The sequence below is a fragment of the Mustela nivalis genome (assembly GCF_964662115.1).
Source record: "Mustela nivalis genome assembly, chromosome: 4".
In the NCBI taxonomy this organism is placed as follows: domain Eukaryota; kingdom Metazoa; phylum Chordata; class Mammalia; order Carnivora; family Mustelidae; genus Mustela; species Mustela nivalis.
This window is the reverse complement of record NC_139023.1, coordinates 102,602,047-102,616,325: the sequence shown is the minus strand read 5'-3', so window position 1 is coordinate 102,616,325 and position 14,279 is coordinate 102,602,047. Positions and strand designations below refer to the sequence as shown.

At 38.8% G+C, this 14,279-nt stretch overlaps 1 protein-coding gene across 1 annotated transcript; it reads left to right on the top strand.

The window, feature by feature from the left end:
• The first annotated feature begins 11,493 nt into the window (after positions 1 to 11,493).
• On the top strand, positions 11,494 to 13,904 carry LOC309863958 (uncharacterized protein). Its single transcript, XM_082729212.1, has 2 exons — positions 11,494 to 11,689; positions 12,801 to 13,904. Exons 1-2 carry the CDS (start codon positions 11,528 to 11,530, stop codon positions 12,975 to 12,977), a joined length of 339 nt encoding a protein of 112 aa, XP_082585338.1. The 5' UTR covers positions 11,494 to 11,527; the 3' UTR covers positions 12,978 to 13,904.
• Positions 13,905 to 14,279: the final 375 nt, after the last annotated feature.

Here is a 14,279-nt window from a genome sequence, read left to right as displayed (position 1 = left end):
TATATATATACACACACACACACATACACAATGGAATACTATGAAGCCATCAAAAGAAATGAAATCTTGCCATCTGCAATGACATGGATGGAACTAGAGGGTATTATGCTGAGTGAACTACACCAATCAGAGAAAGACAATTATCATATTATCTCCCTGATATGAGGAATTTGAGAGGCAAAGTGGGGGCTTGCGGTGTGGGGAAGGAAAAAAATGGAACCAGATGGGATCAGGAAGGAGACAAACTATAAGAGACTCTTAATCTCACAAAACAAATGAGGGTTGCTGGGAGGAGGGGATAGGGAGAGGGTGGTTGGATTATGGACATTGGGGAAGGTATGTACTACGGTGAGTGCTGTGAAGTGTGTAAGCCTGACGATTCACAGACCTGTACCCCTGGGGCTAATAGTATATTATATGTTAATTTAAAAATAGCAAAAAAATAGTAAATTAAAAATAAATTAAAAATTAAAAAAAAAAAGAAATGATGAATACCCAACTTTTGAATCAACATGGATGGGATTGGAGGTGATTATGCTGAATGAAATAAGTCAAGTAGAAAAAATCAATTATCTTATGGTTTCACTTACTTGTGGAACATTAGCATGGAGGACCTTGGAAGAAGGAAAGGAAAAATAAAGAGGGGAAAATCAGAGAGGGAGATGAACCACGAGAGATTGTGGACTCTGAGAAATAAACTGAGGGTTTGGTGGTGGGGCCGTAGGGGAGTGGGGGATCAGTTCGCCCAGTGATGGGTATTAAGGAGGGCATGTATTGCATGGAACACTGGGTTTTTTACATAAACAATCCATCTTGAAACATTACATCAAAAACTAATGACATACTGTATGGTGACTAACATAACATAATAATAACAACAACAAAAAGGAATATGTATGTGTATATATTTTAAGACTATAAATGCTCAATTAATCTTTGATAAAGAAGGAAAGAATATCCAATGGAAAAAAGATAGTCTCTTCAACAAATGGTGTTTGGAAAACTGGACAGCAACATGCAAAAGAATGGAACTAGACCACTTTCTTACACTATATACAAAAACAAATTGAAAATGGATGGAAGAATTAAATGTGAGACCATAAACCATCAAAATCTTAGAAGAGAATACAAGCAATAACCTTTTTGATATTAGCTGTAACAACTTCTTACTAGATATGTCTCCTGAGATAAGGGAAACAAAAGCAAAAATAAATTATTGGAACTTCACCAAAATAAAAATCTTTTGCACAACAAAGGAAACAAGCAATAAAACCCAAAGACACTGATGAAATGGGAAAAGATATTGGGAAATGACATATCTCATAAAGGGTTAATATCCAAAATATATAAAGAACTCTTCAACACACACAGTTAAGTTGCAGAAAACATAAGTAAACATTTTTCCAAAGAAGATATACAGATGGCTAACAGATACATGAAAGATGCTCAACAACACTCATCAGCAGGGAAATAAAAACCAAAACTACAATGAGATATCACTTCACATCTTCAGAATAGCATAAAAGAAACAACACAAGAAACAACAGGTGTTGACAAGGATGTGGAGAAAAGGGAACTCTCTTACACTCTTGGTGGGAATGCAAACTGGTACAGTCATCCTGGAAAGCAGTATGGAGGTTCCACAAAAAGTGAGAAATAGAACTAACCTATGATCAAGCAATTGCACTACTAGATATTCACCCAAATGATACAAAAATACTATTTCAAAGGGATATGTGCAAATCAGTATTTATGGAAGCATTATCAACAATAGCCAAATTATGGAAAGAGTCCAAATGTCCATTGACTAATAAACAGATAAAGAAGATACAGGATGTAAACATACAATGGAGTATTAGTTAGCCATAAAAAAGAATGAGATCTTGTCATTTGCAATGACATGGATGGAGCTAGTATGTATTAGGCTAAGCAAAATAAATCAGTCAGAAAAAGACAAACACCATATGATTTCATTCATATGTGGAATCTAAGAAACAAAACAAACAAACATAGGGGAAATAAAAAAGAGGAACCAAGAAACCAAGAAACAGACTTTTAACTCTAGAGAACAAACTGAAGGTTACCAGAGGTGGGGGAGTGAGGCCATAACTTAAATAGGTGATGGGGATTAAGGAGGGCACTTGTGATGAGCCCTAGATGTTATATATAAGTGTTGAATTGCTAAATTCTGCACCTGAAACTAGTAGTACAACTTGGAAGAAAAAAAATAAAACTATATAAATTTGTTTTAATAAAAGCACATTTTTTCATATTCCATAGGAGTAAGTAATATCTATTATTATCAGGCTCTATACTCAAACATAATGGGAAAATGCTCTTATCCATTATTGGGATAAAGCAGATAAGATAACTCTGACCACTTTAGTCTAATGTTGTTAGTTGAATTCTTATTTTAGATTGGTAAAACTTTTATAAAAACAACTTCATTTAGGTGCAGTTTAAATACAATGAACTGAACCCACTTAAAGTGTACATGTGAATTTTGACCAATGTATACACTGAAATTACCACCAAAATAGTAATGAGATAAAAGAGTTTTATTGCTTCAAAAGTTTTCCTAGTACTTTAGGCAATCAGGTCCCTGTCTCCACCTAGGCCATAGACAGTCATTAATCTGCTGTCACAATCATCTATGTTTACCTGTTTTACAAAATAAAATCATAAAATGTGTACTATTGGCTCTATGACTCAGCATAATGGTTTTGAGCTTCATCCATGGTGCTGAGTACACCAGTCATTTTTTTTATACCTAAATATTATAGTTATAATATAATACATACTAGTATATAATAGTATAAAATAGTGTTCTATTATATGGATCTAACACTATTTGTCCACCAACCTGCTGATATTCATTTGGGTCCTTTCCTCTTTGGAGTTATTATGATTAAGACTGCTAATATCATTAATTAGTGTATAGGTGTTTAAGTGGACTTATGTTTTCATTTTTTGTGTGTGAATGTCTACTATTTTTAAAGTAGTTCTAACATTTTGGTAACCCAAAAGCAATGTATAGGAGTCCCACTGGCATGCATCTTCTATATTGTAATTTTTCTTTAAGATTTTTAAGATCTTTTTTTAAGATTTTGATATTGTCTTATTAATTTTAGCTATTCCAATGGAAATACTATAGTAACTTATTATTTTTAAATTACATCTCCTTGATTATTAATGATATTCACCATCTCTTCATGGACTTTCTGGCCATTTATAGATCCTTTATTTTAAAGTGACTATTAAACTACATTGTTTATTATTATTAGATTTTCTTATTATTAAACTATGAGTTATTTACATGTTGTGGATGCAATTATTTTGCAGTCTTGTTTGTTGCAAATATTTCCTCCCCATCTATGAATTGCCTTTTATGAAGTTTTTAATTTTCATGAACCCTAAATTATTAATTTTTCTTTATGGCTCATTCTTTCCTTTTCAAAACTTTGAAATCTTTGTATTTCCCCAAGGCCAGTACCACAACTAATCAAGTTAAGGTCATTAAGGAAAGCCCAAATCCAACAAACCTGCTGTTCTTTAAGAAGGAGGAACTCCTCATACAGACACATGGGAAGAATGCCATGCAACAGTAAAAGGTAGAGACTGAACATTTCAACTGAAAGCCAAGTAATGTCCAGAGCTACCAGGAGCTGAGAGTCAAAGAAGTATCCTTCCCTAGAGACTTAGGAAATAGCACAGCCCTGATTACAGACGTCTAGTTTCCATTTTGTAAAAGAATAAATTTCAGTTGTTTTAACAACTGAATATATAGCACAGCCCTGATTACAGACTTCTAGTTTCCATATTGTAAAAGAATAAATTTCAGTTGTTTTAACTCAACAAGTTTGCAGTACTTTTTTATGGCAGCCTTAGAAATCTAACACAATGTGCAATATTTTTTCTTTTTTTTTTTAAGATTTTGCAATTTTCAAGCCAAAGTAATGTTTACCTAGTAAAGTTCTTAGAAAAGTATATCCTTCTGTGTGGAAGTAGAATTCTTCACAATGTCTTTTAGATATTGCAACTGCTAGTAAAGCCATCTAGGTGTGGGGACTTTTGTGTGGGAATATAATTATAAATTTCTCTTAAATGATACAGGACTATTTAAGATTTCAATTTCTTCATCAGGTTTGATCATTTGTGCCTTATATGAAATTTGCTCATTTCATCTAGGTTTTCAAATTTATTATTATAAGATGATTTATAATATTCACTTATTGTACTTTTAATGTCTGTAGAATAATTGAGGTGCTTATAGAACACAAAGAGGTATACCAAATACTGTGCTTCACTTTTTGGTGTAGAGACAAGACAAAGCAATTTGTCTTTCATTCTGGAGGGGATATGATTGCACTGTGACAATAAAATTTTCTCTGAAGCAGGTGTCTGAAACTACAGAGGACTTCTTTCCCAACCTCTAGTACACCTGGGTCTTTTGAAGGTCTCCATTTCACTAGACACATCTTACTCATCCTACCCTATCACCATGATGCAATAAATTTCATGGATCAGTATGAAGACAGGTAGGATGTCCAAACACTTCAGATTTCTGCATATTATAATACAATAGAAGGGAGTGTTAAAATAGCCCAGAGGCAAAACTGTATGTGAATATTGTTGTTGATCCTACATAAATGCAGACTATTTAGATCCACTTTTTGACTTGAAATGAAAAACAATGAATTTGCCAATTCAATGGCTCCTTACCATGTATTCAAGACCTTATTAATGTCTTCTAGCAAAAAAATCACATATAGAAGAACTGATATTACAGGGACTACTACTTCACTGAGATTGGTTTAATCTATAGTGATTTGCCAGGATCATCCAGTTCACACAGGGGCAAGACTGAAAAATTAAATAGAGATAAAATAGAAACCTTCTGCTTGTAGGTTTTTAATGGTCTCCCTAATCTTTGCCATTCCTTTAAGATGTTTTATTATTTTTTTGTCACTACTTCAGATGTTCCCACTTGGAGTTCCCAATTATAATAGCTCTTTGTCCACAGCCAATGCGCCAGTTGCTCCAGCTACCAAGCATATCGGTTCCAGTTACACATTGATAAGGTGAATCTGTGAACTCAAGAAGCCTACCATGAGGCAATTTTACTCCACTCCATTAAAAAAAAAAAAAAGAAGAGTTTATAGATAAATCTCAGTTTATTCAATAACCACTTACTAAGAAGCTACAATGTGCTTCCTTTGGGGCAATTGTAAAACTAAATATGGCTGAATTTTAAAAAAAAGTCTCCTTTTTTTCTACCTGGTCTCTATTAGCCATGACAAAACAATGATCAGAGTCTTCCCCTGTGGTAAGCAGAATGGACCCCGAAGTTACCCATGCCCTAAGCCCTACAAGCCGTAAATATATTTCATGACATGGCAAAGGGTACTTTGTAGATGTAATTAGGCTATAGATTAAGCACAGAGATTTGCCTGGTTTATCTCAGTGGGCCCAATCTAATTACATGAGCCCTTAAAAGCAGAGAACATTCGCCACCTAAATTTAGAGATCCATTAGAAGAAGTAAAAGAGATTTTGATTTTGAGAAGGATTCAATGTACTATTGCCAGTTTGAGGATAGAGGAGGCAGTGTGACAAGGAATAAATGTGGCCTTAAGGAGCTAAAAGAGGCTCCTGACAGGCATTAAGAAAATGGAGACCTCTGCATTGTAATAATAAAGAACAGAATTTTGCTCACAGCCTTAGTGATATGGCATCATTTTTCCCCCCATGAAAAAAGCCTCCAGAAAGGAATATAATACTACAAACCCCTTGATTTTGGCCTTACAAGACCCTAAACAGAATCAACTTAGCCACCCTGTGCTTCTTACCTACAGAATTGTGAAAAAATAAATGGGTCCTATTTTAAGCTGCTAAATTTATTACATTATATTATAGCTGCAAAAGGGAACTAATACATCCCTGTCCTTTAGTGTGTGGTCCCCCAAGTAAATTGTCATAGGTCTCTTTGCGGAAGGAAAGTGAGAGGACTACGGCATATGTGTGCTGTGATATTACAGAGTATTTTCTCCTATGGACCCAGCCTCCTTTCCAATGAGTGGGTTCTGGATCTGAAAATTTGCTCACATTCAGAAACTGAGCAACAGGTAACAACTTTTTATTGGGCTGACCGTCCTCAGCACCTCCATTTTTGCAACTTTTTGGTTATAGCTGTTACTGGCATGCTTGTTGATTGCCACACTATTTTGCCCAAAAGACACCATACTCTATCAAACATCTCTATAATTTCCTCAGGGACAAGTCCTCTTGGCTGCCCCTTTGATCTTGCTGGTAATTAAAGTAATTGCAGCCTCCTCGTTTCTGATGATTAAGTGCCATCTCCTGGCCTCCATTACTTCACGACCCCGACATTCTTGTGTGTATTAAACTGAGGTCTGTGACTACCTCTCCTATCTTCAGCCCTTCCTGCAAAGGACACCAATGAACTTAGTGATACTGGTGCCTCTCATTAGTGTGTTCTTAATGGCCTTAATGAATGGTATTGTCCTCTGAGCCTTCTTATGGGACCAACCCTTAATGGGTCCACTTTCTCACATATTCAATCCAGCATACTCACCCACTCAGCATCTTTATTCCTCCCTCTAAGTATGCCAAGACAATTCAGTCATTTCTACTTCACTCAGTGTTGACCATCACCATCGCTTTCCTTTTCTTTTCTTTTTTAAGATTTTATTTATTTATTTGACAGAGAGAAATTACAAGTACACTGAGAGGCAGGTAGAGAGAGAGAGAGAAGGAAGCAGGCTCCCCGCTGAGCAGAGAGCCCGATGCGGGACTCGATCCCAGGACCCTGAGATCATGACCTGAGCCGAAGGCAGCGGCTTAACCCACTGAGCCACCCAGGCGCCCTCTTTTCTTTTTTTTAAGAATTCTATTTATCTATTTGACACAGAGAGAGAGACCACAAGCAGGCAGAGAGGCAGGCAAAGAGGGGGAAGCAGGCTCCCTGCTGAGCAGAGGCTCGATCCTAAGACTCTGGGATCATGACCTGAGCAGAAGGCAAAGGCTTTAACCCACTGAGCTACCCAGGCGCCCCTCAAATAAATCTTTTTTAAAAATGCCCAATCATAGAATTATCCCCAACTACTGATAACATCCAAATGAGGGCAAAGCCACTTCCTTAAGCCATCCCCCCAAGTCATTTCACATTTGTCTTGATCCCATGATAATCCCTTCAAAAAACTTCTGAAATGTCTCACATTGCCCAATGAAATTCTCCCTTCCTTGCACCCAGGAATAAATCTAGCTTGTCTGGTCATATGTATGTGTTCCTGGTGGGCTTTCCCTGGACGGCACTGAGAGATCGCTTTCTTAAGGGCAACCTTGTCAACGAATGTGTCCCTTCCTCTAGGGTCCTTACCAGGATGATAAATCTCACATACTGAGAAGGTATCCCCGATTAATTATTTTTACTTATTTAATCTTTCATTCTAGCTCTCTTGATTAAATTCCAACCAGCATGGCAACCAGGAGAGAAGCTAGGGGCAGCCTCTTATGGGAGTATCTGCTGCCTTTTAGGAGAGAAATCTCTTCAGCATTGTCTATCTGTGGAGGAGTATTAACTTCTGTAGAAACACAGAGGGTAACTTCTAAAAGTTCTGAGGGTTTGAGGGAAGGGAGAGGTATACAGTCAATATATCCTCAAAGGTATCCAACCATTTGTCCAAATTCCATGTTTCAGTGTACCAAGCTTCCCTAATCAGGGCTCTGACATCAGCAGAACAGATCATCCTTGGATGAGAATCCAAACGACTCTGGAACTCCCTAATTCTATTAGATTATTAGACTACAGCTCAGTTATATCTGCCTTTCCAGTGCAGGAGAGAAGGATTTTTTTTTTTTTCCAAAGCTACAAATGAGACCTCCTTCTCTCATATTTAGTATTTAACTACTTATTGACAATCCTCAGTTTCTCACCATCCTTCTATGTATCACAAATGCGATGCATCAGTAAACAGTCAACCCCATAATCTTTGCAGTAATTTTTTTTCCCGTATCTTTCAAATGGCTCACCGAAACTGCAAGGGCATTTTGTTCCACTGCCACATTTTTTAGTTCAGTGATGGTGAGATCTGTATCAGTGACGCCACGGCCATGTGCCAGTGACTATCCATGCCAGACCTACCATTCAGGGTGGTTTCCACTTTGCCTGCCCTTTAGTGAATGAGCCAGGTCCGAATCCAGTATTACCACCTGTTTATCTGGACATTTCCTGGCACCAGTTGTGCTAGTTTGGGTGTACCAAGAATCAATGGTGTGATGAGGTTTAGGAATGCAAGAGATTTCATGGTGAGAGGAGCAATGGAAGGTACGGAGCATCTTTAGACCATGACATAGATCTGATCTGACATGTACAGAAGGAAAGATAAAAGATAAATCATGGACTGAAACATATTTCTAAATAATGTTCAGTAAAACCCACTCAACAAGACTTTCAGCCAAAGTCACCCATTAAAGGAGTCCCTAGTCGTTCTGTAATAGACCCACATCAATGCCCTCACCATCCTAAGGCTTTGGCTGTAAGCAACTTAAAGGCAGTATGTCCTCAGCACCAAACAAGAGTGAATTTAGAATGACAGTAACTGGAGAGGTTATTCAACCATGCTCTCTGCTGCAGTACATTTTCATGTCTTCTATAATTAATTTTTCTCCTGACTATGCTTCTCATTTTCTGCTTATTTGTATATCTAGCAATTTTACTGGATATTAGACACTATGAATTTTGCATTCTTGAAGACTGATTTTTTGTTTTATCCCTTTACAAATGTTGATTTTTTTTTTGGCAAGTGGTTAAATTCCTTTAGATTCTTTTTCTGTGTAGCTTCATAATCTTAAGTTCTCTGTCCCAGGAATTCTAGCCAACTCGGTCTCCCTGAATACCAAACTGTCTTCTCAATTTATGAAATTACCAGACCACATTTGGGTTCTTCCTTCCTGCTCCACAGTCTGGAAATTCCTACAACTCATAATATATGGACAGTTGTAGAGTTCACTTTCTTTCCCTTTTCTCAGTTCCGTGTTTCCTGTCCTCCATTTCCTGAAATATTTGTTTCTTGTATTTTTGTCTGTTTTTTTTTTTTTAATTGTTTGTAGCAGATTAACTCTTACTCCCTTACTCCCATCATGGACAATCAGAGGTCCGTGTTTCTCAAAATTATAAAAGCAGTATTGTACTTTTTAAGTTTATTCACATCTGTGCTCTTTATCATTCAGATTACTTTATCTGATTGAATTTTATTTCCTCCCTAGCATAGGGACCACTCGCTCTGTGTTCCTTACTTCTCTTCTTACTTCCTGTGTATTTTTTTGTTTGTCACACAGTTGGGATTTTAGGGCATACATCTGTATGAATGTATGCTTGATGGAGAGGATCCCAAAAGGGAACCTGGGAAAATTACAGAGTGGAAAAATGTAGGGTAAGTTAAAATCTGTTTATTGACACATAACTCTAGGCCTTCTACACATTTTCAAGATTTCTTAATATTTTAGATTCTTTGTAATACATACATAGAAAGCATGAAAGAGTTAAATAGCCAAACCACAGCAAAACAGAAAATAAAGAGTGTTTAACCTTAGCCATTGAAGGTACTGCAAAAATTGATAATATCACACAGGAAGTAAACACCATGTAAAGATCTTTTAAAAACACAGGGAAAGATTAATGATAGTATCTGTCTGGGAGGTATGTTGTTTCCCACCAGAAGCAGTAGGTTTTTTAATTTTTTATTTTTTTATAAAACCCTCCCATTACAACAATACAAAGAATAAGGCATTTGCAAGTTTTTCCAACAGGTATGTTTGCAGAATTTGAAGATCAAACCATTAACAACTATAAAGGATATGTATTAAAGGAACAAAGATAATAAAAAATAAAAATAGTAGTTCTGGTGAGACTGTAAATTCTTTAAGATCAGCAAAAGTTTTATTTGGGCACCTGGGTGGTATAGTTGGTTAAGCAGCTGACTGTTGGTTTTCTGTTCAGGTCATAATCTCAGGGTCATTAAATAGAGCCCTATGGGGCTCCCCACTGAGTGGGGTGAGACTGCTTAAGTTTCTTTCTCCCTCTCAACTGCCCTACCTCCCTCCCCGCACTTGGATGTACTCTCTCTCTCACTCTCCCATATAAATAAATAAATAGACCTTTAAATATCCACACAAGCAACCAATAAATATTGACTGAACTAAATTGCATTGACTTAATTTGAGAATTTGTTTTTGAAATTAAAGGAAGTTTCACATTTCAGTGGAGTACTTGAGGAGTTCTTAGAAGTGTTAGACTGTAAATTCCCAAGCACAGGAAAGAAAGAAATGGAAAAATAATAGCACCAACTTGTCACAATGACTGGCTTCCTTTTTTTCCCAATATATAGAACCAACTGCCATAGAATTTCCTAAAGGAGATCTTGTGCTCTTAGAATTTCAAAGGATAATTGAAGAAGTTTCTTCACCTAATGTGTATATCACTGGGAAATCCAAATGTGTGTGTGTGTGTGTGTGTGTGTGTGTGTATGGAATATATATTCCTCTTATGGGAATATTATGTAAAATAATATTCCTATAAGAGAGACAATTTACAAAATTTCAAACTAGAAAATATCAACATATCAAAAATAAAAGCCAATATTTTATTTACGCTATTTTCATTTTGAATTGTTTTTCAATTTTAACATATTATCCTATATTAAATTAGAAAAATAAATTTGAGCAAGATAAAGCCAATATAAATATGTAGTTTGAATTAGGTGAGGGACAACACCCTTTACTATGGAAGCCAATTGTCAGGCACAAGAATTCCCAGTCACCCCCAAGACAGATACTCTCACTCTCCAAAAAGATTATAAAACATTACCATCTAAAAATCTGAGCTGATAAATTGGGGAAATGATTATAAATATTTTTATTAGAGTTACTTTTAGTAGAGTATTTCTGTACCAACTTAATACTTTTGTGGATTTATTGATATCACTACCACTTGTGAATGAGTTAACGTCCTTGAATTCTTTCACTGTTCTTGAATTGCTCAGTAACAAAGTCCAATCCATCATGTTTTACTAACAAAATGAAAAGAGTTGTCATCAAGGTACAGAGATTTTCTTAATCTAGCCTATTCAATTGTTTGCTATTACATATTTGTGTAAACATATACATGCACTAATTATTAATTTGCTATTTACTCAGGAAAAAGAAAAACCTATATGTCGGTGCCCGAGCGGCTTGTAGAGCATGCGTGGTGATGCTTCTGGGCTCCGCCGTGCCCGCTCGTTGCCTTGGCCGCCGCTGCCTCAAGCCGTGGCCGCCACCGGGTGGCTACGGTGCGGAGCTGCTCCGGCTGGGCCCGCGGGGGCCCCAGGCGCTGCATGACTTTTTCGGTGCCTGAAAGTAAACACGCCATTAAGATGGCGGCTGGATGCGAGCCAGTAGGTGGAACTTGGGATTTTGTATCTATGTGGCTGCGAGTGATTGGTTGTGCAACCTTGGTATATATAGACATGCACGGGCGGGGGAGAGGGAGATCCCAACAGCTACGCAGAAATAAAGCTTGCTTTGCTGAGGTCTCCTGGTCGTTCTTGCTGGCGAGAGCGACAAGTGGTGCCGAAACCCGGGAAACTCGAAACCTACACCGAGGAGTTCTCAGTGAACACAACGATCTGGTAAGTGTGCCCAAATTTCAGATAAGAAAGTTCCTAAGTATAGGACAAGAAGTGAGAAAGTTCCTAAGTATAGGACAAGAAGAAAAAGGGTTCCTAGGCATAGGACAAGAAATAATGGGATCAAAGTTTACTAAGATGGGAGGATTACTGATGGGGGTGCTTAAGGCTAAAGGCACTCCGCTAGACTCTAACCATATAACACTTCATGTTCCCGAGGGGCATGCAGTTGTCCAGAATGTAGAAATGCAGGATGGAGGGGCATTACGGACTTTACTAAACCCTCCCCTCTTGCATACCAAGTGTTAGAAGATCAAAATCAACAGAGGTTTCATCAACCACTAGACTTCAAACTTATTAAACAGTTTAAGGAAGCAGTCACTACTTATGGGCCACAGGCTGCTTATACACTTTCACTTTTGGAAGCAGTTGGTAGCATGAACCTTACCCCAGACGATTGGACTAACATGGCAAAAGCAACTCTGTCTGGTGGACAATACATGATATGGAAAACTGCTTGGCAAGAGTGTAGCTCAGAAACTGCCCAGCATAACGCCATGTCAGGGAATCCCCACTGGAATATTGACATGCTCATGGGAGGAGGTCAATTTGTGGGACAAAACAATCAGATTGGGTACCCCCCAGGGGTGTATGTACAGATAGCAGCTGCAGCCACTAGGGTTTGGAAGACCATACAGGGTTCTGGCGATTTTCAGGGACAACTTTCCAAGGTGTTGCAGGGGCCTAATGAACCCTATGCTGACTTTGTAGATCGTCTGCTCCAAGTAGCAAGGTGCATATTTGGGGACAAGGTCAAGGAATAATTGAACGTGCCAATGGCACCTTCAAACGATGCTTACAAAAAATAAGAAAAGGGGGAATAGCGGATGACTACAAGTCACCCTGTGATCTTACATCTCTCACCCTTTATATTTTAAATTTTTTGTCCTTGGACCATAATGGTACATCTGCAGCGGACAGGCATGCGGCGGTTACCAAACGCACTCTAGCCCAGACAAAGTGGAAGGGGCCCAGACAAATACTCACGGGCCAATGGAGAGGCCCTGACCCGGTCCTAAGATGGCACCGAGGTTGTGTTTGTCTTTTTCCACAGGATGCCCAAGTGCCTATCTGGGTCCCGGAGCGACTGATTAGAAGAATCGATCAACATGGCCTGCCCCGTCCTGATGCTCGGCCTGATAGCGATCCTGGCGACACCAGCATCCCTTCAACAGATGCACCAATGGGCAATAGTGAAAGCCTGGCCGTTCCCCATGCCACTGACGAATGAGTCCACCATCCTCCCTCCTGTATACCTACTTTTATTCCCATGCCCGTTTCTGTAAATCCTAACAATTCGCCTGTATTGCTCTCAAGACATAAAAGAGACTTTGGGATCACTGCAGCCATTATTGCGGCTGTAGCAGCCTCCGCAGCTGTAGCAACTGCAGCGGCTGTAGCTCTCACCACATCTGTAACAAGTGGACATTCTCCAGAAACTATTGACGACCGGATGCATCCAATCACTTTCTGGACTTTGCATAACCTCCGTGGCCTATAATGACCTTTCTATTGCTGCTAATCTGTCAAAAGAGTTAAGCAGATGAGATTGACATAGCTCCATTACGGGATTGGGTATCTGTTGTAAATCCTTATGTTCCGCCATTTTGCATCATTACGTAAACAACAATGTAGGCAACAGTTGGCGCTAGTACAAGCTTGCATGGCACTGGAAGCTGGTACATTTCCCCAAATCTGGCTGGCAGCACTAGATCGGTAGTCAATGACGGGTAAGATTGGCTGCATGCACATAGCAACCTAAGCCAGGAGTTCTCCAACCAGGGGGAATTATCCAATGACGGGTAAGCATGTTCATGGCAGCTGACAACCTAAGACAGGCACGATCTTCTGCCTTGCATGCCTAATATAAAAGAAAAAAGGATGTCAGTGCTCGAGCAGCTTGTAGCGCATGCGCGGTGATGCTTCTGGGCTCCGCCGTGCCCGCTCGTTGCCTCGGCCGGGCTGCCTCAAGCCACCGCCGGGTGGCGACGGTGTGGAACTGCTCCGGCTGGGCCCGCGGGGGCCCCGGGCACCACACGACTTTTTCGGTGCCCGAAAGTAAACATGCCATTAAGATGGCGGCTGGATGCAAGCCAGTAGGCGGAACTTAGGATTTTGTATCTATGTGGCTGCGAGTGATTGGTTGTGCAACCTTGGTATATATAGACATGCATGGGCGGGGGGGAGAGAGAGATCCCAACAGCTACGCAGAAATAAAGCTTGCTTCGCTGAGGTCTTCTGGTCGTTCTTGCTGGCGAGAGCGACACCTATAAAAGTATATAAACTGAAAATCTACAACTTAACTATTTGGGATTAGTCCTGAAGGAATATTATGCTTTATAGCATAAGAAATGAGTATGGAATCTGGCATTGAAGGTCAAGCATTTAAACTACCTAAAGATTAATATTTTTAAGTTGGGTGTCTTCCTTGAGAATACACACATTGAAGGATAATTTAAAAATCAGTTTGCATTCTCTATCTATTCTCTCGTGCTTTCTATATGTTGACTCTCAAAGGAGAGTCCACAACCAC

Excerpts from the sequence above, each read along its gene's own strand:
- LOC309863958 (XM_082729212.1), top strand. The coding sequence starts at position 11,528 with ATGCACGGGCGGGGGAGAGGGAGATCCCAACAGCTACGCAGAAATAAA. Across the intron at positions 11,690-12,800 it reads TCAGTGAACACAACGATCTG|GATGCCCAAGTGCCTATCTG; the intron begins GTAAGTGTGCCC and ends CTTTTTCCACAG.